Source organism: Neovison vison, chromosome 1 (genome assembly GCF_020171115.1).
Source record: "Neovison vison isolate M4711 chromosome 1, ASM_NN_V1, whole genome shotgun sequence".
NCBI lineage: Eukaryota > Metazoa > Chordata > Mammalia > Carnivora > Mustelidae > Neogale > Neogale vison.
This window is the reverse complement of record NC_058091.1, coordinates 107,245,274-107,270,354: the sequence shown is the minus strand read 5'-3', so window position 1 is coordinate 107,270,354 and position 25,081 is coordinate 107,245,274. Positions and strand designations below refer to the sequence as shown.

Below are 25,081 nucleotides of genomic sequence, written 5' to 3'. Positions count from 1 at the left end.
TTTTTTCTTTCCTTTTTTTTTTTTAAACTTTTTTAGCTTTTTTTAGACTCAGTCATTCCAAGTATTAGAGAGACTGAATATTTAGGATCATATAGGCCATTTTTCTACTCAGGGTACTTCCCATAACACCCTCTCCCCCCCAAAAAAGAGGAACTTGGAATGTGTTTTACTTTGTTTTTATTTTTAACATTCTCATATTCTTATAATATGAGTTGATGAGGCATGATCACAGATTGAAAATTATAAGATAAAGATTCTAGCTCCTCTTCTATACTTTCCTTTTCAGGCGTGAGATTTGAGAAATTATTAGGGTAGATCATTAGGACAGTAAATCAGGTGATATTTCTCATTTGTAGGTAACTTTGAAAATCTATCATAAAAGTGGTTTAAAAATTACATTTAACTTAATTCATTTAAAGAGATGACTATGACATGAGTATGAACTCATAATAATTAGACTGTCATTTTGCATAACTGGGGGGTGGTTTGCAGTTTTCAGTGTCATCCTTCAAAAAAATATATAAAACTACAAGCAGAATCAAATCTTTGACCTGAAAATAGGCATAATGAAATGGAAAGCATGTTAATGTGTTTGTCAGAAAACCTGTTGTTCTAGGCCTGTCTTTGACAAGCTGCTGAAATGCTGTATATTGATCAATCTCATATTGATATGGCAATAAATAAGCTTCAGTTTGAAAGTGAGTATGGTCAGGGGCACCTGGGTGGCTCAGTGGGTTAAAGCCTCTGCCTTCGGCTCAGGTCATGGTCTCAGGGTCCTAGGATTGAGCCCCACATCGGGCTCTCTGCTCAGCAGGGAGCCTGCTTCCTCCTCTCTCTCTCTCTGCCTCTCTGCCTATTTGTGATCTCTGTCTGTCAGATAAATAAATAAAATCTTTAAAAAAAAAAAAAGAAAGAAAGAAAGTGAGTATGGTCTCTGGGAGACGAAAATATGTTGAACACTGGGGCTATAGTATAAAGATTTTAAGCAACCAGAGTAGATGTGAAACCGTTTTAGCAGTCAGTTCAAAATTAAGGCTTGAGATAAAAGTGTGTGAGAAAATAATTGGTAAACCAAAAAAAAGAAATAAACAACTGAGTGTTGTCTCTACATGTTCGGAAGTTATCTTAACAATTATGGGAGAAAAACAAAACAAAACAGGAGTTCTGAAACACTGACTTAAGGTAGAGATCAGAAATTAATAATAATAATAATGAAATTGCCAAAAAAATTTTAAAAAATACAAAAGTAGTATCATAAGTAGGCATCATTTTGTTCTGTACTTAGTGTTCCTAATTATTATAAGAAGTCATAATTTACATCATAAATTGCATATGCATAGTAACAGAGACCAAATGAAACTTATTTCTCCATTCTAAAGATTTCTTGCTTCTTTAGATTAAATTACCACAAAAAACTGGATCTTAGAGTCCTATTTGAGTAATATTTCCTTCACACCCCTCATTTCACTTACAATTAGCTGTTAAGTCCCATCAATTCCATCTGCTATATTTTCCCAATGAAAACTCAAGTTTTGATACCCACTACCACTGATGTGGTTCAGATCCTTATAATCACTCTTCTAGAGCATTAAAAGACCTTTTTGATTTCAATTTTCCAACTAAAATGTATTCTTAATGATGTGACAGGAGTTGTCATTGCCATCTATCTAATAAATTTCCTATCAAACACATTGTCAAATAGTGTTTATTTTATTATTTTTAATAATTTTGAATGATAATTTTTTTAAAGATTATTTATTTATTTATTTTACAGAGAGAAATCACAAGCAGACGGAGAGGCAGGCAGAGAGAGAGAGGGGGAAGCAGGCTCCCTGCTGAGCAGAGAGCCCGATGCGGGGCTCGATCCCAGGACCCTGGGATCATGACCTGAGCCGAAGGCAGCAGCTTAACCCACTGAGCCACCCAGGCGCCCTTGAATGATAAATTTAATGAATTTAAAAATCATTAAAATTATTATTAATTTAATATGACAAATGATGGGTTATAATGTGTGACTATATCCTAATATGTCAGGCTTTTTGTTTCTTCCAAAGTATTATTTAAATTCTAGTTAATTAATATATAGTGTAATATTTGTTTCAGGAGTAGAATTTAGTGATTCATCACTTACATACAACATCCAGTGCTCATCACAAGTGCCCTCCTTAACGCCCATCACGCATTTAGCCCATCCCCCACCCACCTTCCTCCAGCAACCCTTAGTTTATTCTCTGTAGTTCTCTATAGTAGTTTCTTATGTTTTGCTTCCCTCCCTCTTTTTTTCCCTCTCCCTTTATTTATTTATTTCTTTATGTCAAAGAATGTTTAAGTGAAAAATTATGAATTAAGAATAAGTAGATTTTTATGAAGACAAAAATAGTGTATGAGAATACTCCATATAATTATATCATAACCACTGTATTATAATTATACTTTCTGTTTTATATAACTGGAAATTCCATTTAATATAATTATTGCTCAAAAATAATTTTTGAGGGGCACCTGGGTGGCTCAGTGGGTTAAGCCGCTGCCTTCGGCTCAGGTCATGATCTCAGGGTCCTGGGATCGAGTCGTGCATCGGGCTCTCTGCTCAGCAGGGAGCCTGCTTCCCTCTCTCTCTCTCTCTCTGCCTGCCTCTCCATCTACTTGTGATTTCTCTCTGTCAAATAAATAAATAAATAAAATCTTTAAAAAAAATTTTTTTTGAAGTTTTCCTAAGTAATTGAAATACATCATATGAGAATGTGATCAATAGAGAAAGTGAACAAACTGTGTTTCAGTAAAGGCAAAGCTGATTTCTGGAAAATAAACTGTTTTTTTTTAAAAAGTGATCCTTGAACAGGCAATAGAAATAATTGTCTTCCATAAAATGCTTGCAAATCTATCTATAAACACATATTTTCTTGCTAATTCTTCAAATACATTTTCTTCAGAACAATGATTAAAAAGAAACATGTTGCATCTAAGTGTGTTATATAGATGCTCTAACCAAAGTGTAGTGTGTATGTTGAATTTTGTATGCCTGTACACATTTTGTCATAATTTTTGTCCTTATTCTTGTTTTTAGAACATTTAAGTCTTCCAAAGAATTAATATTTATTTTTTAAACGTATCATTCTGAATTGAATATTTGTGTTTGCAGAAGAAATATTATTCTAATCCACATACTTGTAAAGGGAAAAATGTATCATTTTGAAATTCTTTATTTTTTAATTTTTTTAAAAGATATTTATTTCTTTATTTGATAGACAGAGATTACAAGTAGGCAGAGAGGCACACAGAGAGACAGAGAGGAAGGGAAACAGACTCCCTGCTGAGCAGAGAGCTTGATGCGGGGCTTGATCCCAAGACCCTGGGATCTTGACCTGAGCTGAAGGCAGAGGCTTTAACCCACTGAGCAACCTGGGCACCCCTCATTTTGAAATTCTTTAAAAGAAAATTAAAAATGACCATTATAGGCTGGATGATTTGTGATTTCAGACTGATATATAAGCACAAGTTTTTCACAAAATATTTAGTCAATCCAGACCTATAAAGAGAAGTCAGAATATTAAACAAGGTTAAGGTTGTGACATACATTGGAGGAGAGGAAGAAAGTAAAAGAATATGAAGTGAGTTAGTGAGAAACTGATACTGGGCATTAAAGAAACTTGCATATGAAACAAAGATATTAGTTTATTATAGCTGGTCTTTTATTTGGTTAATTTCATTATGGGGGAGAATTATTACTTTTTTTTTTGTGAAAAAGCGAGAGAGGGAGTATGAGTGGGGTTGGGGAGGGGCAGAGGAAGAGGAAGAAAGAGAATCCTACACAGGTACACACCCAGCATAACCCCATGTGGGGCTCCATCCCACAACCCTGAGATCTTGACCTGAACTGAAATCAAGAGTCGGCTGTTTAACCAATTGAGCCACCCAGACACCTCAAGAATTATTACTTTTTGAAAATTATTCTACACTTGCATTTAGGATGAGTGAGGGAAACTGGAGGCAGAGAAAAGTGTTCACACTGAATTAAATTGTGGGCATAACTCTATGAGGCTTACAATAAGAGATACCTGAGAGATATTTCATGAAAAACTATCAATAATTAGTGTTGTTGGGGCGCCTGGGTGGCTCAGTGGTTTAAAGCCTCTGCCTTCCGCTCAGGTCATGATCCCAGGGTTCTGGGATCGAGCCCCACGTCGGACTCTCTGCTCCGCAGGGAACCTGTTTTCTCCCCTCTCTCTCTCTGCCTGCCTCTCTGCCTACTTGTGATTTCTCTCTCTCTCTGTCAAATAAATAAAATCTTTAAAAAAAAATTAGTGTTGCATTGCAAATAGGAAAGAAAGGAGGAAGAAACAATGTAGATTCTACAATTTGGAGGACATGGGGCGCCTGGGTGGCTCAGTTGGTAAAGCATCTGCCTTTGACTAGGTCATGATCTCAGGGTCCTAGGATCGAGCCCTGCATCAGGCTGCTCCCTCCATGGGGAGGGAGTCTGCTTCTCCTTCTCCCTCTGCCTCTCCCCACCATTCATGCTCTCGCTCTGTCTTTATAAATAAATAAAATCTTTAAAAAATAAAATAAAATTTGGAGGACATATTAAAGACATTTTGCAAAATAATCAATTCTTCTAAGCAAGCATAATCTTATTTATGTGCAAATCTTTAAAAAAATTTGCTTTTTTTTGCTTTAGAATAATGGGATGATTACAGTGTTATCAGTTATTAACTCAGGGTTAAATATTGTAAACATAAAATTATTCAAAAATTATCTACTTCCTACATAAGCCATTTTATTCATAATTGTGTAGAAGATAAATGCATCCCTTAATTCTTAGATATTACAACTCTTTTAGAAATACTGAGCTTAGAGTAATGACTAACAAAATGACTAAAAGATACCTGCTACTTAAAATGTCTGGACACTCAAACTTTTTAAATGTCTATCAACTCCCTGGTGTGACTGAGAGTTTGTTAGATAGTAATAGTTCCTTAGATAGTTACATAGATTAGTTAGATAGTGATAAAATACCGTTACTAAAGCATTACTAAACTTGCCTGTACCTATGTCACTTTTAAATTTCTGTAACCTCATTATAAATTAATAGTTTTATTTGTGGAGGTAAAGATTAACCCCATAGTGTACTAGCATAATAGGAGCTAGCTAAATTCATAAATAAGCAGCAAATTCAGTGTACTTATGATGCATCTCCACTGTGATTAACTCCACCAAAATATTTATTAGGAAACTGATATTGTGGGGTAAAAAAGGTAGAGGAGGAATGAATTTTGCAGGTCACTTTTACATTTGCTAAGAATTACTAATAAGATGCTATCTGTGTACAGGTAATAGTCTATTTAAATTGGCATAGCAATTACAATACAAAAATAAGTCAGTGGTATGTTTTCCTTCAGGAGGACAGGCAAAAATGGAAAGATTGGCATTAGATTTAAAGTTTGTTGATCTGACAGAAATTTTTTAATCAAAAGGTCAATGAAAGAAATGGCATGCCTTCAGTTCCACAGAAGCAAAAAAGGAATGAAGTAAGCTCTCTTGAATGTTAGATGAGAAATCATTCTCGGGGCACCTGGGTGGCTCAGTGGTTTAAAGCCTCTGCCTTTGGCTCAGGCCATGATTCCAGGGTCCTGGGATTGAGCCCCGCATCAGGCTCTCTGCTTGGTGGGGAGCCTGCTTCCTCCTCTCTCTCTCTGCCTGCCTCTCTGCCTACTTGTAATCTCTGCCTGTCAAATAAATAATTAAAATCTTAAAAAAAAAAAAAGTTCTCAACCCTGACTACACATTAAAATTGAGGTACTTTAAAAATACTGGTCTTCTCACTAGATATTTCATTTTAATTGTTATAGGGTGATACTTCTACATCTCTTTATCTTAACTCATCTGATAATTCTAATGTCTCACCACAGTTGAGAATATACAGATTATTCTATCTTTAGCATGCTCATAATTACTCAGTGGACTTGTTAGAACACCCATTTTTTTACTTCACCCCGAGAGTTACTGATTCAGTAGGTTTGAGATGGAGTAAAAGATTTTACTTGTCTAACAAGTTTCCAGATGACTGTGATGCTGCTGGTCTTAAAGACCACACTTTAAGAACTGCAGTTTATGTTAAAACAACAGAACATCATTGTCACCAACAAAATGGTGCCTAATCATTTGGGTATTCAGTGTTTAAATGACATATTTTTAGATATTTCTGTCATATCTATAATTGCATATGTTTAAAGGAATATAATTTATTAAGTTCTGTTAGAAGAATATCCTAATAAGACAACTTAGACCCATATAAATAACATTTTTTTTAGACATAAGTTATATTTGGCAATCTGGACAGTTATCAAATTTTTTTTAAAGTTTTTTAAAAAGTTACCATAATTTTCCAGAAATCATAATTTTTAATACAGTATTATAATTTTTAGCAGTTATGTACAGTATCATAATTTTTTAGCTTCAGCATGCTAACTTAATTTTCCATTCACTTATATGAAATTAATCAAACTTGAGCTGAAATTTGTTCTGGTTAAACTTTTCCTCAAAAGTTTAGTTACAAAGTTTCAAAAACACCGTATATATTTATCTTTGTATTTTATAAATATAAATTAGGACCTTGAAGTGAAGTTAATTAAAGGAAATAAAATATTCATATAAATTCTTGGGTATTGTTAATAGCCACATTAAAAAGTAGAAAAGACAATGATGTCCTTAAGCTTCTTTGGTTTAGAAAAACGTGAAAAGTAGTATTTTGTTTTGACTAATATTCTTTCACTACATTTAAATTACTAATTGAATACAAATATGACAAATATGACAGTATGAGCTGTCATATTTTTAAAATCACCATTAAATAAATGTGATGATAGTGCATAATACTATATTGAAAATGAACAATATGCTTCAGAAGATACAAATTAATATTAATAAAGTCACTTTGCTTTTATGTTGTTCAAATGCAAACTACATGTATTTTCTCAAAGTCATTAAAGATACAGAAAAGAAATTGAATATCTACAATAATCTTCCAGAGAGATTTACATAATTCAAATAGTACTGCAATGTTTAAAGATAGGTTTTTTGGGCACGTGGGTGGCTCAGTTGGTTAAGCAACTGCCTTCAGCTCAGGTCTTGATCCCAGAGTCCTGGGATCGAGTCCCGCATTGGGCTACCAGCTCCATGGGGAGTCTGCTTCTCCCTCTGACCTTCCCTCTCATGCTCTCTCTCACTGTCTCTCTCTCAAATAAATAAATAAAAATATTCAAAATAGATAGTTTTTTTAATACATCACATTGTCACATACTCTTGTAAACACAATAAAATATAATTGACTTTTCACTTTTGAAAGTAAACATCTTATTTTAATGAGAAAAAGTATGTATTCAAATAATGATTTGAAATATAATTTCAGATAAAACAATTACTTCTCTAGTAAATTGCTTCAGGTTTATAAGAATTTCACAGCACAATGTGTCTAAGAGGCCTAGAGGATTTATGTTAGACCATGATTTTAGAGAGAGGACACTAAGGCTAATGAGTAATGTAGAGTATTCTCCAGGGAATATGTCAGCACCAGGTTGTAAATGGAAAGCTGACCATAAATGCCAAGTGGATAACTAGGGATTGTAATATAGTAACAAATAAGGTCATTACCAATCTGATACTTACACAAATAGCAAGGTCAAGATGAACTGTGACTCCAAATGTGAAGGCAGACAGGGTGCTCTGCAATTTGGTACAGGACAGTTTTTAGAGATCAGTCATCAATTCACAAACCAAGAAGTCAGTAAGTACAGAAAGGTCAAACAAAACACCATTAAATACATACCATTTATTAGCTAAGGTAGTTTACTGTTTAAGACTTAATTTTTACTGTCTTTTATAATAATATACATAAACCAAGCTCTCTGTAGAACTTGAGATTTTTAAGTGGAGTAATTAAAATGAAAATCAAATAAATGGTTGGGAAATTCAGAATGGGGAGAACTGAGTAATTTGGAAGGACCACTCTGTTGCTCAGCCTTTTTTCTAGAAGCTAGATTTGTTGTATCCTCTGTTTATTTAGTACTCACTTCCTAAGTACATACCGTAGTATCAGTACACAGTGGTTTGTAAGCTCCTTAATTAAAGGAAATAAAAATGTTTTTAAATATATTACTTCATCCTTCAACCTTTAATATAAAGACTTATTTCAGTGGTTTCCCACATCTTAGAGAATTTAGCAATTAAATGATCGGACCAATTGATGTTTGCCACTTCCAAAAATCTGTGATTTTGAGCTTGCAGTTTTAATGAGAGGCTTGTAACAAATAAATTTCATTCAATCTAACCATCCGACGATTCTTGAATTGCAGCTCCAGTATTTCAGACTTATGTTTATCCCCTTTAAATATGAACATTTCCACTGATGAATAATTCAATACTTCCCATAGGTACCTCATTTCATCTTTGAGTAATCATTTTGAAAATTCAGTTATATTTGGAATGAATATCTGTGTCCTCCTAATTTCATCTTTTGATTCCACCTCTCTAATTACATTACTTAAGTGATTAAAAACGATCAATTAACACCTCTTCCTCAAGTCAACCTTCAGATATTTTAAGATTCCTATGATATGCCCTAAGGCTCTTTTTAATCCTCCCCCATCTCCCGGGAATCTTTAGAGGCATTTTTAATTTGGTGGAACAAACAAGGTCAGCAATGAATTTGCAGCTCTTTCCCTGGACAACTGTGTTACTCTGGCAAGTCATTCAACTAGTTTCCTAGCATTTCAAAACAAAACAACAAAAAGACTCTCCAGTATGGAACACTAGGATACTTCTTAAAAATCTCCTTGACAGCAACATAATTTTGTTCACCTTTTTGTTATCCTTTGAGGTTTTTGCAAACCTCTTTGTATTTGATGTCTTAACTATGCAATCATTTAAATCATACTGTTTGGTGCAAAACACAGCAATATGTAGCACTGATTCTATAATTTCCTTTCTCATCTTTTGAATATGTCCTTTTAATTCTGCATTTATTCTAGAGTACCCTTGAAATAATTTACTTTTATTCTTAATTAGAATAACTTCTAAGTAGTTGTCAGAATTTGGGGGACTTTTTTGGACTTTAGAAAATGCTTATATCATTGTTCTTTAATTCATTCATTAAAAAAAAGCAGTGGGGACACAAAACTGACTCATGGCTTCATAGATCTGTAATTTTGTTCAAATCTGATTTTAATCTCTATTTTTCAGAACTTTTATAATGTCATTTGAGTTGTATCTGGCTATAGTAAATGGTTCCCACTTGAGATGATAGGGCTGCCTTTTCCTTTGGTGCCCCCGTGTCTGATTCACTGTAAATAATCCCTACTTAGTTACAATTAATTCTAAAGTATCTGCTCTATGTGGAAGGGTAGAGGGGAAATTAAGAATTACTAAACGTGGGGTGCATGGGTAGCTCAGTGGATTAAGCCTCTGCCTTCGGCGAGGTCATGATCTCAGGGTCCTGGGATCCAGCCCTGCATCAGGCTCTCTGGTCAGAAGGGAGCTGCTTCCCCCTTCTCTCTCTGCCTGCCTCTTTGCCTACTTGTGATCTCTCTCTGTCAGATAAATAAAATCTTAAAAAAAAAAAAAATTACTAAACCTTGTTTTTTTTTTAAAGATTTTATTTATTTGACAGAGAGAAATCACAAGTAGGCAGAGAGGCAGGCAGAGAGAGAGAGGGGAGAAAGCAGGTTCCCTGCAGAGCAGAGAGCCCGACGTGGGGCTCGATCCCAGAACCCTGGGATCATGACCTGAGCTCTTGAAGGCAGAGGCTTTAACCCACTGAGCCACCCAAGCGCCCCTACTAAACCTTGTTTTAAGTAAATGGTAATTCCAGCAGATAATTGGGTAACCACATGTTTTGGCAACTGTATTTTGCTTTGCCTGTCTTTCCCCTTTATGATGAAATAATGTTCATTGTTTCAGTTTTGTTCCCTAAACCTATGTCTTCTCTTCTTTAAAAATATCTGATAAAATAATTTGTTGAGAATTATCTAACTCTCAGAGTGACAGAAGTTTAGAGATACTTTGCTATGCAACAATATCCTGTCTTCGGTAGTAAAGACCCATTTCCTTAGAATACATTATCTGTTCATTCAATCCATTTAATAAAAGGTCTGTTATATTCCATGTCCATCCAATATATTTAACTAAACTTGAAAATTCTTATAATCTCACATTTTATTTCCTGTGATCCTATCAATTTCCTCTTAGTTATATCTGCTGAATACATCATCATAAGCCAAAATTCTTTATTGGTCAGTGCCATTTTTTTAACCCTTGACTATACCTTTTAGATATTTCATACACCCTTGCAGTCTTTCTTATAGTCTGAACTTTACCATGCTACCTTTTTCTTTTCTTAAATTATTCTTCTCTTACTTGAAACAATTACACAAATATTTTCCAAATGTTATAGAATATAGTTTTTTTTCCTCCTTGCTACTTATCAAAATACAAAATGAACTTATTATATGATATTACTGACAATTTATATTTTATCCAGAAAGTAAATGATAAAATACTCATTACCACTAGAACAGATCTTTTGAGAAAACCACTCTCTTTCTTATTTGGTATTCAATCAGTTTAAGATATTTATTGTATGTGCATAATTTCCTGAGACTTGCATCATACACAGTTCATAATTACAGGTTCCTTAAAGTAGTTTGGATTTGTTGAATGCAATTTTTGTCTCAAATCTAACTATAAGTAAATATGTATTTAACAATGTTTTATTTGAACTAAATAATTCTGATTTCCTATTGGGTCTATACAATATTTAGATTAAATTAGACATTGTAATTGATTTAGTTGATGGTACTTGATAATAATAGCTTCTGCTATTAATAGAATATATGGATAAATTGATATTTTAAACTTCATTATGATTCAACTTCAGATTTCAGTTTTAATTTCCTTTTGTATGTGGTATTTTTGCCTTTAGCTTTTCCTTCACTTAAAAAGTTAGAAGATAGAACTGGACAGGGGAGGTATAAATAAAGTTTCACTATTCTTCAGCTTAAGGGGTGAAATAGATTTTACAAAATTCAGTAATGTAAACACCATTTAGTCTAATTACTACATATGTAGGACTGTTTTGAACAGTAAAATCCACATGACTTCTTATGAATTATGTTTATTTTATGAGTTGATACAACTTGCTTTTAACTTCCATATACAGTATCCCTTATACATATTGTCATTTATCCTCCACCATCAGAAAACATTCTGGCAGTGAGAGCTTTACTAGGTGAGGTGGGAGTTTAGTTTCAAGCTTGACTAGTTCAAAGCTGACTCCAGTACTTTAAATCTTCATTTATAAGTCATCCTTTCTCATTTTAAGGGAAATAGAATCTCAGCCAGCTCATCTTGAAGTGCAGAAATTCCTTCTAAAACCCTGAGGCTAAAGCACTGACATCTCTAAAGTTACAAATGTCTGTGTGATAACCCTTTTACTCAAAGAAAATGCATTTACTGACTTCAATATATTCCTTTTATTCCTCTAAACAGAAGCAATTCTATCCAGTTATGTATTCCTTTCTAGTACATTGGAAAAGGAAAACATTCTCATATTGTCCCTTTTCTTTAGAATCTTTTTTCATCTCCTTTTATTTGCATTTTACAAAGGAATGAAGCCTCAAGAGCCAATCTGTAGGACATTTTGAGATGTAACAATACTGGCTGGGATTGGTGAGAATCCTATTTCAAAGTAGGGATTAAAAATAAGCAAAATCATATGCTTATATTTATATCACATCCAGACAGCATGACATCTTATAGGGAAAACTTTATTTGAAAAAAAAATGCATAATTATATGAAGGTAAAGTAGGCCATAATCTACAGTGTACTGACAGAGAAAGAAGAGCTACAGAGACAAAAAGGAGGGATAAACTTTTCCCTTGCAAGGCTTCACTGAAAAGATTCTATGTGAAATGATATTGGAAGGATGTATAGGAATTTTTACACAAGGAGATGAGGGTGAAAAATAGATGGTAGGGAGAGGAACGGATGATGAAGTGGAATGGATGTTCCTTAGTGAAGGGAATATTCGTATATGCCCAAAGTAGAAAAATAATTTAACAAGTCTGGGAAACTATAATCAATGTGGTGAGGCAGAGATGTAGGGAATTCAAAGGTAGATAGAACAAAATTGGGAAATTATTTGTATGGCAAAGCAAGCAGTGTTAACTTTTACCAGTTAGTCATTGGAGAGCCAAACTACATTTTCATTCATGAGAAATGAGAATAGATTAACAAGAGTTAGTGCAGGTATACCTTTCAGGAAGCCAGCAAAATAGCAGAAGGAGAGTTGTTAAGGGTTAGGATTAAGGAAACAGTAATACAGAAAGAGGCAATGCGTTGAAGGTGAGAAGTACCTTAAGTAATATCAACCAAATATTGTAACCAGTCTGGGTGGATGAGGGAGAGAAATTAATGATGTTAATCTTTCACATATAATGTCAGGTAATTATGATGTATTTAACTGAGCTGTATTTAAATCAAGCTATTAGGAGGGAATAAGGATTCCCATTTGGGCATTTTAAGTTTGAGATGCCTGTGAAACAGGTATTTTCCACAGGCAATTAAAATTTTAATACTTTTGGCTTAAACTCAGAAGTGTGAATTAGCATTTACAACACATGAATTTGCTAGAAAGAAGCAAGGCTTTCCTTGACAATATATCTATTTAACTATAGGCACAGAAGAGAATGAATGAGGGAGACAGAGAAAGGGCAGTCACAGATGTAGAGAAGAGTCCAAGTTGGGAAGCGTGCTGTACAAGGAGTTGAGGAGCAGTGTGAGAGAGTGGAGGCCAATTAATAGAACACGAAAGTATTGTACAACACATAATCCATCAATTGAAGGTAGTATTCTCATTATAAAGAAACATATTTATTAGGTAACAAAGGATCAAGTGATCAATGTAATGAAAAACAAGATTTAAAATAGTTGGTGTGATGGGCTGAATTACATACCCACAAAATGCATACAGTGAACTCCGAAGGCCCATTACCTATGAACATGACTTTATTTTCAGATAGGGTCCTTACAGAGGCAGTGAAGTTAAAATGAGGTCATTGGGGTGGGCCCTAATCCAGTATTACTGGTGTCCACATTAAGAAGAGAAACTCTAGACACAGAAGCATAAATAAAGAGAAGACATGTGACAGGACACAGGAAGAAGACAGCCTTCCAAAAGTCAAGGGAGGGAAATGCCTTTCCCTTACATCGGATAAGAAATCAATTTTCCCTGTGTTGCCTCTAGCCTCCAGAACTGTGACTCAATAATTTTCCATTTTTTAAAAGCACCCAGGTTATGGTACTTTAGTATGGCAGCCTAGGAAACGAATGCACTTGTTCATAAATGATTCAGGTTAACACTAAATTAATATTGGGTCATTTGTACTTTGAAACAATCTAATTAACCTCTTTTATTTATGTAATTAGCAGGAAATGCTATATATTTATTTAAATATAAAAATATTTTGCTTTTCTGTTAACATGAATATTTCATTGAAATATAACAAGATACTATAATAATTTTGAGTACTATAAGTAACAATCACTGAGCATAATATTTATATAGTCTATTGCTCACAGTGACATAATGGATTAAATATTAATATTTATTCAATTTACAAATGAGAAAATTGAGACATGGAGAATTTGAATAATCTGTCCATTCTTAAATTGCTAGAATTGTCAGACCAAGGCTGTTCAACTTATTTGAGAAGCAAGATCTTATCCACTTCATTGTCAGTTATTCATACAAAGTTAAGCATGCTATTGTCCATGTATTTTCAAATACCTAGATTTCTATTATAATAATAGAGGAGTTAATTTCATGTTTCACCTATGTAATTAGTGGTCAGTTCAGTCAGAAAAATCATCACGTATGTACTTGGCTGTAAAAAGCAAATTATGCAGTCTGAAGATGACTATATGACACCATGACAACTGTGTCATGTCTGTCTATTTCATGTCTGAAATACAGCCAGAATTATGTCTGGCTGTATTTCAAAAGTTTAATTATTCCATATCTGATTAAAGAAACTAACAAAAATGGGATTCAAAAAAATAAGTGAAGTAAAAAATTGGAAGTAAAAAATTGTGATGTTATAAAAATAGTGTATTGCAATTTTTTCATTTTTTTTGGCACTGCATAGTTATATGCACTGATGATAACATATTATAAAATACTTAATTTTCAGGTAATGATAAATATATAAGCAGTTAAAACTTCATGGTACATCAAATCATAATGTTAGACTAGTCTAAGAAACCAAGCAATACCATTCTGGTTTTATGGGAATTTCATTATTAGATCTCTTTTGCAACTTGTATCTGTTGACAGTACAAACCTTTGCAACTTTGTTCTACAGTACAAAATTTACATTAATTTAAGACAGACTGGATTGAATATAATTGCATTAACATTTTCTAGCATTCATATAGTATATTTTTAAAAATTATTTTTATTAACATATAATGTATTATTTGCCCCAGGGGTACAGGTCTATAAATCATCAGGCTTAACGCATTCCACAGCACTCACCATAGCTTACCCTCCCCAATGTCCATAACCCAACCACCCTATCCCTACCCTCCCACTCCCCAACAACCTTCAGTTTGTTTTGTGAGATTAAGAGTCTCTTATGGTTTGTTTCCCTCCTGATTCCATCTTGTTTCATTTTTTCCTTCCATACCCCCCACAACTCCACACCTTGCCTCTCAAATTCCTAATATCAGAGAGAGCATATGATAATTGCTTTCTCTATTTGACTTATTTTGCTTAGCATAATACCACATCCACGTTGTTGCAAATGGCAAGATTTCATTTCTTTTGATGGCTGCATAGTAATTCATTGTGTGTGTGTGTGTGTGTGTGTGTGTGTGTATGGTATATATATATGCACTATATATATATATATATATATATATATATACCACTTCTTCTTTATCCATTCTTCTGTTGATGGACATCTAGGTTCTCTCTATAATTTGGCTATTGTGGACATTGCTGCTATAAACATTTGGGTGCATGTGCCCCTTTGGAACAGTACATTTTTACCCTTAGGGTAAATACCCAGTAGTGTGATTGCTGGGTCATGGGGTAGCTCTATTTTCAACTTTTTGAGGAACCTCCATGCTGTTTTCCAGAGCGGCTGCACCATCTTGCATTCCTACCAATGGTGTAGGAGCATTCCCCTTTCTCTGCATCCTCACAAACACCTGTCATTTCCTGACTTGTTAATTTAGCCATTCTGACTGGTGTGAAGTGGTATCTCATTGTGGTTTTGATTTTTATTTCCCTGATGTCAAATGATGTGGAGGACTTTTTCATGTGTCTTTTGACCATCTGAATGTCTTCTTCGCAGAAATGTCTGTTCATGTCTTCCACCCATTTCTATATTATATTATTTGTTCTTTGGATATTGAGGTTGATAAGTTCTTTATACATTTTGGATACTACCCCTTAATCTGATATCTTCTCCCATTCTGTCAGTTGTCTTTTGGTTTTGTTGAATGTTTCCTTTGCTGTGCAAAAGCTTTTGATCTTGATGAAGTCCCAATAGTTCATTTTTACCCTTGTTTCCCTTGGCTTTGGCAATATTTCTAGAAAGAAGTTGTTGTGGTTGAGGTGAAAGAGGTTGCTTCCTGTGCTCTCCTCAAAGATTGTGATGGATTCCCATCTTACATTGAGGTCCTTCATCAACTTGGAGTCTATTTTTGTGTGTGGTATAAGGAAATGGTCCAGTTTCTTTTTCTGCATGTGGCTGTTCAATTTTCCCAGCACCATTTGCTAAAAAGGCTGTCTTTTTTCCACTGGACATTCATTCCTGCTTTGTCAAAGATTAGTTGACCATAGAGTTGAGGGTCTATTTTTGGACTCTCTTTTCTGTTCCATTGATCTATGTCTCTGTTTTCATGCCAGTACCGTATTGTCTTGATGATGACAGCTTTGTAATCGAGCTTGAAGTCTGGAATTGTGATGCCACCAACTTTGGCTTTCTTTTTCAACATTCCTCTGGCTATTCAAGGTCTTTTCTGGTTCCATATAAATTTTAGGATTATTTGTTCCATTTCTTTGAAAAAAAATTGATGGTATTTTGATAGGGATTGCATTAAACATGTAGATTGCTCTAGGTAGCATAGACATTTTCACAATAGTGCTTCTAATCCATGAGCATGGAACATTTTTCCATTTCTTTCTGTCTTCCTCCATTTCTTTCCTGAGTATTTTATAGTTTTCTGAGTACAGATTCTTTACCTCTTTGGTTAGGTTTATTCCTAGGTATCTTACAGTTCTGGGTACAGTTGTAAATGGGATTGACTCCTTAATTTCTCTTTCTTCTTTCTTCTTGTTGGTGTATAGAAATGCAACTGTTTTCTGAACATTGATTTCATATACTGACACTTTGCTGAATTCCTGTATGAGTTCTAGCAGTTTTGGAGTAGAGTCTTTTGGGTTTCCATGTAAAATATCATATCATCTCCAAAGAGTGAGAGTGTGACTTCATCTTTTCCAATTCTTATGCCTTTTATTTCTTTTTGTTGTCTGATTGTTGAGGCTAAAACTACTAGTACTGTGTTGAATATCAGTGGTGATGGTGGACATCCCTGCTGTGTTCCTGACCTTAGGGGGAAAGCTCTTATTTTTTCCCCATTGGGAATGATATTTGATGTGGGTTTTCATAAATGGCTTTGATGGTATTGAGGTGTGTACTCTCTATCCCTACACGTTGAAGAATTTTGATCAAGAAAGGATGCTGTTCTTTGTCAAATGCTTTTCAGCATCTATTGAGAGTATCATATGGTTCTTCTTTCTTTATTAATGTATTGTATCACATTGATTGGTTTGCAGATGTTGAACCATCCTTGCAGCCCAGGAATAAATCCCACTTGGTCGTGGTCAATAATCCTTTTAATGTCCTATTGGTGAGAATTTATGCATCCATGTTCACCAAGGATATTGGTCTGTAATTCTCCTTATTGATGGGGTCTTTGTCTGGTTTGGGGATCAAGGTAATCCTGGCCTCATAAAATGATTTTGGAAGTTTTCCTTCTATTTCTCTTTTTTGGGACAGTATCAGGAGAATACCTATTAATTCTTTTCTAAATGTTTGGTAGAATTCCTTCTGGGAAGCCATCTGGCTCCGGGCTCTTGTTTATTGGAGGATTTTTGATGATTGCTTCAATCTTCCTATGGGTTATTGTCTGTTCAGGTTTTCTGTTTCTTCCTGGTTCAGTTTTGAAAGTTTGTATGTCTCTAGGAATGCATCCATTTCTTCCAAATTGACAAATTTGCTGGCATATAGTCGCTCATAAGATGTTGTTATGATTGTTAGTATTTCTTTGGTGTTGGTTGTGATCTCTCCTCTTTCATTCATGATTTCATTAATTTGGGTCCTTTCTTTTTCTTATTGGTAAGTTTGCCCATGGGTTTATTAATCTTATTAATTGTTTCAAAGTACCAGCTCCTAGTTTCATTGATTTGTTCTATTGTTCTTTTGGTTTCTTTTTCATTGCTTTCTGCTGTGATCTTGATTATTTCTGTTCTCCTGCTGGGTTTAGGCTTTCTTTGTTGTTCTTTCTCCAGCTTCTTTAGGTGTAGGGTTAGGTTGTGTATTTGCAACCTTTCTTGTTTCTTGAGAAAGTCTTGTATCGCTATATACTTTCCTATCAGGCCCACCTTTGCTGTGTCCCAAAGATTTTGAACTGTTGTGTTTTCATTTTTATTTGCTTCCATGAATCTGTTTTTCAATTCTTCTTCAATTTCCTGGTTGACACATTCATTCTTTAATAGGATGCTTTTTAGCCTCCAGTATTTGAGTTCTTTCCAACTTTTCTCTTATGATTGAGTTCTAGCTTCAGAGCATTGTGGTCTGAAAATATGCAGGGAATGATCCCAATCTTTTGGAACTGATTGAGACCTGATTTGTGACACAGGATGCGATCTATTCTAGAGAAAGTTCCATGTGTACTAGAGAAGAATGTATATTCTGTTGCTTTGGGATGGCATGTTCTGAATATATCTTTGGTGTCCATCTGGTCCAGTGTGTCATTTCATTTCATGAAAGCCTTCATTTCCTTGTTAATATTTTGCTTAAATTATCTGTCCATTTCAGTGATGGGGGTGTTAAAATCCCCTACTATTGTTGTCTTATTGTTGATGTGTTTCTTTGATTTTGTTATTTATTGGTTTGTATAATTGGCTGCTCCTGAGTTAGGGACATAGATATTTAAAATTGTTAGATCTTTGTTGAACAGACCCTTTAAGTATGATATAGTGTCCTTCCTCATCTCTTATTATACTCTTTGCCTTAAAATCTATTTTATCTGATATAAGGATTGCCACCCTAGCTTTCTTTTGATGTCCATTAGCATGATAAATTGTTTTCCACCCCTCACTTTAAATTTGGAGGTGTCTTTGGGTGTAAAATAAGTTTCTTGCAGACAGCATATTGATGGGTCTTTTTTTTGTTTGTTTGTTTTAATCCATTCTGATACCCTGTGTCTTTTGAGTGGGGCATTTAGCCAGTTTACATTCAGGGTAGCTATTGAAAGATATGAATTTAGTGCCATTATATGGCCTGTAAGTTGAGTGTGTATATTTTCTCCGTTCCTTTCTGGTCTACTACTTTTAGGTACTCTTGTTGCTTAGATGACCCCTTTCAATATTTCCTGTAGGGCTGGTTTTGGTGTTTGCAAATTCTTTTAGTTTTTGTTTGTCCTATAAGCTTTTTATCTCTCCTATTTTTAATGGCAGCCTAGCTGGATATAGTATTCTTGGCTGCATATTTTTCTCATTTAGTGCTCTGAATATATCATGCCAGTCCTTTCTGGCCTGCCTGGTCTCCATGGATAAGTCTTCTGTCAATCTAATATTTCTACCAAGGTATGTTACAGACCTCTTGTCCTGAGCTGCTTTCAGGATTTTCTTTTTCACTAAGACTTATAAGTCTTACTATGAGATGAGGAGGTGTGTACCTCCTGGGATTTTGATGCTTGTTCCCTTTGCCATATTAGAGAATATCTCTGTTATAATTTGCTCCACTATACCTTCTGCCCCTGTCTCTCATTCTTCTTCTTCTGGGATCTCAATTATTCTAATATTGTTTTGTCTTATGCTTTCACTTATCTCTTGAATTTTCCCCTTGTTATCCAGTAGTTGTTTCTCTATCTTTTGCTCAGCTTATTTTTTTTAAGGTTTTATTTATTTATTTGAGAGAGAGAGAGATCACAAGTAGGCAGAAAGGCAGGCAGAGAGAGGTGGGGAGGCAGGCTCCCTGCTGAGCAGAGAGCCTGATGTGAGTCTCGATCCCAGGACCCTGGGATCATGACCTGAGTCAAAGGCAGAGACTTTAACCCACTGACGCACCCAGGTGCCCTCAGCTTCTTTATTCTCCATCATTTGGTCTTCCATATCACTAATTCTCTCTTCTGCCTCATTTATCAAAGCAGTAAGAGCCTCCTTTTTTATTTTATTTTAAGATTATTTATTTATTTATTTATTTGACAGAGAGAGAGAGAGATATCACAAGTAGGCAGAGAGTTAGGCAGAGGGAAAGGCGGAAGCAGGCTTCCTGCTGAGCAGAAAACCTGATGTAGGACTCAATTCCAGGACCCTGAGATCATGACCTGAGCCAAAGGCAGAGGCTTAACCTACTGAGCCACCCAGGCTCCCCAAGAGCCTCCATTTTTTATTGCACCTCATTAGTAGCTTTTTTTAAAAATTTCAACTTGATTAGATTTTAGTTCTTTTATTTCTCTGATAAAAGGATTCTCTGATATCTTCCATGCCTTCTTTGAGCCCAGATAGCACCTTGATTATTGTCATTCTGAGCTCTAGTTCTGACATATTACCAATATCTGTACTGATTAGGTCCCTAGATGTTGGTACTGCCTCTTCTTTTTTTTTTTAATGGTGAGTTTTTCTGCCTTGCCATTTTTTTTCTATATTAGAATATATGAATGAGAGAGTAAAATACTAAAAGGGTAGCAAAGACCAGAGAAAAATATACACTAACTGAATCAGAAGAGACCTGATACCTGAGGGAGAAGATGGGGAAACAATTTTTTTAAAAAGTGTGTGTTTGTGTGAGTGTGTGTGTGTGTGTATATACATATATATATATATATATATATATATATATATATATATATATATATTAGACTGGTGAATAGAACAGAGCCATCCACTTAATTTTGGGTATATCCTAGTCTCTTAGAAGAAACTACCTCCCAAAATTTTAAAGAAAGAAAAACCTATATCTATCTATCTATAATAAGAGTAAACAGAATGAAGGGTTGGGATATGACTGTAAAGATGAAAATTTAAAACTCAAAAAGGATTTGATAAGTTGGTTAGAAAAAGAAGAAAAGAAAAGAAAATAGGACAGAACGTGATCAGACTGGAGCTAGATTTAGGGTATATTTTGTTCTCTTTGAAGAAATTATATCCCAAAATTTTAAAGAAGAAAAACCTATAGGTATACAAAAAATAAGGTTAAATACAATGAAAGGATAAAATATGACTATAACAATGAAAATTTAATAAGATTTTTTAAAATAACTGATAAGATAAAATAGTTAAAAAATGATTAAAGAGGAAAAAAAAAAGTTAAAAAAATAGAATAAGAAATAACAAAATTTAAAAAAAATTAACTTTGCAAGACTATCAGATCATGGGAAAAAGCCATGAATTGTATGTGTTACTTTGCCCTAGCTCTGGAGTTCCACAGTTCTCATTGATTGGTGAACTTGGTCTTGTCTGGATGTTCTTGTTGATCTTTTGGGGTGTGGCCTGTTGCAGTGATTCTCAAATGTCTTTGCCTAAGGTGGAATTGCACCACCCTTGCCAGGGGCCAGACTAAGTAATCTGCTCATGTTAGCTCTTGGTAGCTTGTGTTCCCTGAACCCTTTATGTAGAGCTCTGGAGGACGAGAATGAAAATGGCGGCCTCCCAATCTCCAGCCTGGAGGAGCTGAAAACTTGGGGCCCCACTCCTCAGTGGGCCCTCAGAGAAAAGCAGTCAATCCCTCCTGTCTCCCTGGTCCCTGGCCATGCTCTGTGCTCACCTGGCCTGTGACTGAGCATTTCTATCTCTGGCACATGGCCCTTTTGAGTCTCCAAACCCAGCAGATTCCTACCATGATACTCCCTTGCTGCTCCTTCTGGAGGAAGTAGGAGAGTGTCTCTCCAGATCTGCCACTTGTAGTGTCCCTGCTCAAAGAGCAATGACCCAACTGTGCCTGGCATCATGGTTTAAGGTAACCCTGAGCTGAGAGCTCACTCCTCGGCCTTGTCTCTCTAGCCAGTTTCCCTGCTCTGACAACTGGCAGCTCTGGCACACTGAGACACTCCATCTTTCTGTATGTCTGGGTCCTGAGAGCACACTGTTCCTGTGAAGGAATTTAGCCTCTGGAGTGATATCCATCAGTGGAACATACTTCTAAAATTTCTGATTCTTTTCTTGCAGCTCCATCACCTGCCAAGCGTGAGCCCCTCCCCCTGCAATCTCTCTTCCTATTCCTTCGGATTCACCTCTCTGCATGTCCTACCTTCCCGAAAATGGTCGATTTTCTGATCCTAGAATTGATGCTCTTTTTCTCTTCCATCCCTTGTTGAGTTTGTAGATGTTCAGAATTGTTTGATAACTATAAAGGTGAACTCCTGTGACCTAGTGCTATTTCAGTTTCCTACTCCTCTGCCATCTTGCTTTCCCTCCCATATAGTACATTTAAGAGCAAAATATCATATTTTTTTCCCTCTGGTAATTGTAAATTACCAGAGTATATTATGTATACTCTTACATAGATTAGATCAAATAATGCACAACAAATATAAAGGGACTAGAAATCATAATACCGTCTTCTGTATTAAAAATGTACATTAACCTAACCAAAAAGACAAAACCACATAAATAAAGTAAAAAACGTTCAAACTTGAAAATGAACCTTGGTCTTTTACATAAATACTATACATACTATATGCAGTTTAAATGTCCTTATTTTTTTTAATTTTTTTAAGATTTTTTATTTCTTTATGTAACAGAGAGAGAGATCGCAAGTAGGCAGAGAGGCAGGCAGAGAGAGAGGGGGAAGCAGGCTCCCTGCTGAGCAGAGAGCCCAATGTGGGACTCGATCCCAGGACCTCGAGGTCATGACCTGAGCCGAAAGCAGAGGATTAATCCACTAGCCACCCAGGCGCCCCCAAATGCCCTTATTTTTTAATCAAACAAAATATATGTGTGGGTTGTCTAACACTTTTTGCTATTAAGTACTTTTATTTGATTCATAATGCAAATCAAGAATTAAAAGAAAAATACAGAATTTCAGCTAATCCAGAATAGGACAAATGAAAACTGTTTAAATACTTTTCCCAGTTTTTTTGAGAAATAATTGTCATTCAACACTGTGTAAGTTTAAACTATATTTCATGGTGGTTAGATTTACATATGTTATAAAATTATTACCACAGTTTCAGCTAACATGCATCTTCACATATAGATACAATCAAAAGAAGAGAGAAAAGAAAGAATAAAGAAAAATAAATTCTTCTTGTGATGAAAACTCTTATGATTTATTCTCTTAACAATTCTTGTTGTGTATTACATCCCTAGTATTTACTTGTGTTGTAACTGGTGATTTGTAACTTTTTTTCTTGATTTTTTAAAATTTATTTTCAGCATAACAGTATTCATTATTTTTGCAACACACCCCATGCTCCATGCAATCTGTGCCCTCTCTAATACCCACCACCTGGTTCCCCCAACCTCCCACCCCCTGCCCCTTCAAAACCCTCATATTGTTTTTCAGAGTCCATAGTCTCTCAAGGTTCACCTCCCCTTCCAATTTCCCTCAACACCCTTCTCCTCTCCATCTCCCCTTGTCCTCCATGCTATTTGTTATGCTCCACAAATAAGTGAAACCATACGATAATTGACTCTCTCTGCTTGACTTATTTCACTCAGCATAATCTCTTCCAGTCCCATCCATGTTGCTACAAAAGTTGGGTATTTATCCTTTCTGATGGAGGCATCATACTCCATAGTGTATATGGACCAGAACTTCCTTATCCATTTGTCCACTGAAGGACATTTTGGTTCTTTCCACAGTTTGGTGACCATGGCCATTGCTGCTATAAACTTTGGGGTACAGATGGCCCTTCTTTTCACTACATCTGTATCTTTGGGGTAAATACCCAGTAGTGCAATTTCAGGGTCAGAGGGAAGCTCTATTTTTAATTTCTTGAGGAATCTCCACACTGTTCTCCAAAGAGGCTGCACCTACTTGCATTCCCACCAACAGTGTAAGAGGGTTCCCCTTTCTCCACATCCCCTCCAACACATGTTGTTTCCTGACTTGCTAATTTTGGCCATTCTAAGTGGTGTAAGGTGATATCTCAATGTGATTTTAATTGGAATCTCCCTGATGGCTAGTGATGATGAACATTTTTTCATGTGTCTGATAGCCATTTGTATGTCTTCATTGGAGAAGTGTCTGTTCATATCTTCTGCCCAATTTTTGATATGATTATCTGTTTTATGTGTGTTAAGTTTGAGGAGTTCTTTATAGATCCTGGATATCAACCTTTTTTCTGTACTGTAATTTGCAAATATCTTCTCCCATTCCGTGGGTTGACTGTTTTCTTGACTATTTCCTTTGCTGTGGAGAAGCTTTTGATTTTTTTTTCTAAGATTTTTTTTTTAATTTATTTGACATAGAGAGATCACAAGTAGGCAGAGAGGCAAGCAGAGAGAGGAGGAAGCAGGCTCCCTGCTGAGCAGAGAGCCCGATGCGGGACTTGATCCCAGGACCCTGAGATCATGACCTGAGCCGAAGGCAGCGACTTAACCCACTGAGCCACCCAGGCGCCCCCAGAAGCTTTTGATTTTGATGAAGTCCCAAAAGTTTATTTTCACTTTTGTTTCCTTTGCCTTTGGAGACATATCTTGAAATAAGTTGTTGTGGCTGATAACGAAGAGATTACTGCCTATGTTCTCCTCTAGGATTCTGATGGATTCCTGTCTCACGTTAAGGTCTTTTATCCATTTTGAGTTTATCTTTGTGTATGGTATAAGAGAATGGTCAAGTTTCATTCATCTACATATAGCTGTCCAGTTTTCCCAGCACCACCTATTGAAAAGACTGTCTTTTTTCCACTGTATATTTTTACCTGTTTTGTCAAATATTATTTGCACATAGAGTTGAGGGTCCATATCTGGGCTCGCTACTCTGTTCCACTGGTCTGTGTCTGTTTTTATGCCAGTACCATAATGTCTTGGTGACCACAGCTTTGTAGTAAAGCTTGAAATCAGGTAACGTGATGCCCCCCGTTTTATTTTTGTTTTTTAACATTTCCTTAGTGATCTGGGGTATCTTCTGATTCCATACAAATTTTAGGATTATTTTTTCCAGCTCTTTGAAGAATACCAGTGGAATTTTTATCGGAATGGCATTAAAAGTATAGATCGCTCTAGGCAGTATAGACATTTTAACAATGTTTATTATTCCAATCCAAGAGCATGGAATGGTCTTCCATCTTTTGGTGTCTTCTTCAATTTCTTTCATAAGTGCTCTGTAATTTCCCTTTCTCTAATTTCCCTTTCTGTATTTTCATTGTTAGTGTATAAGAAAGCCACTGATTTCTGTACATTGACTTTGTATCCTGCCATGTTACTGAATTGCTGTATGAGTTCTAGTAGTTTGGGGGTGGAGTCTTTTGGGTTTTCCATATAAGGAATCATGTCATCTTTGAAGAGAGAGAGTTTGACTTCTTCATTGCCAGTTCGGAGACCTTTTATTTCTGTTTGTTGTCTGATTGCTGTTGCTAGGACTTCTAATACTATGTTGAACAAGACTGGTGAGAGTGGGCATCATTGTCGTGTTCCTAATCTCAACAGGAAGGCTGCAAGCTTTTTCCCATTGAGGATGATATTTTCTGTGGGCCTTTCATAGATAGATTTTATGAAGTTCAGGAATGTTCCCTCTATCCCTATACTTTGAAGTGTTTTAATCAGGAACGGATTTGGATTTTGTCAAG

General features: G+C 35.4%; 1 protein-coding gene across 1 annotated transcript in view; it reads left to right on the top strand.

Moving 5' to 3' along the window:
* The window catches only part of EYS (eyes shut homolog), a 1,652,430-nt gene that overhangs the window by 323,547 nt on the left and 1,303,802 nt on the right, over positions 1 to 25,081 (top strand). Inside the window, 2 exon segments of the mRNA XM_044253753.1 lie at positions 996 to 1,008; positions 17,003 to 17,009. Coding sequence (XP_044109688.1) covers positions 996 to 1,008; positions 17,003 to 17,009 — 20 coding nt within the window.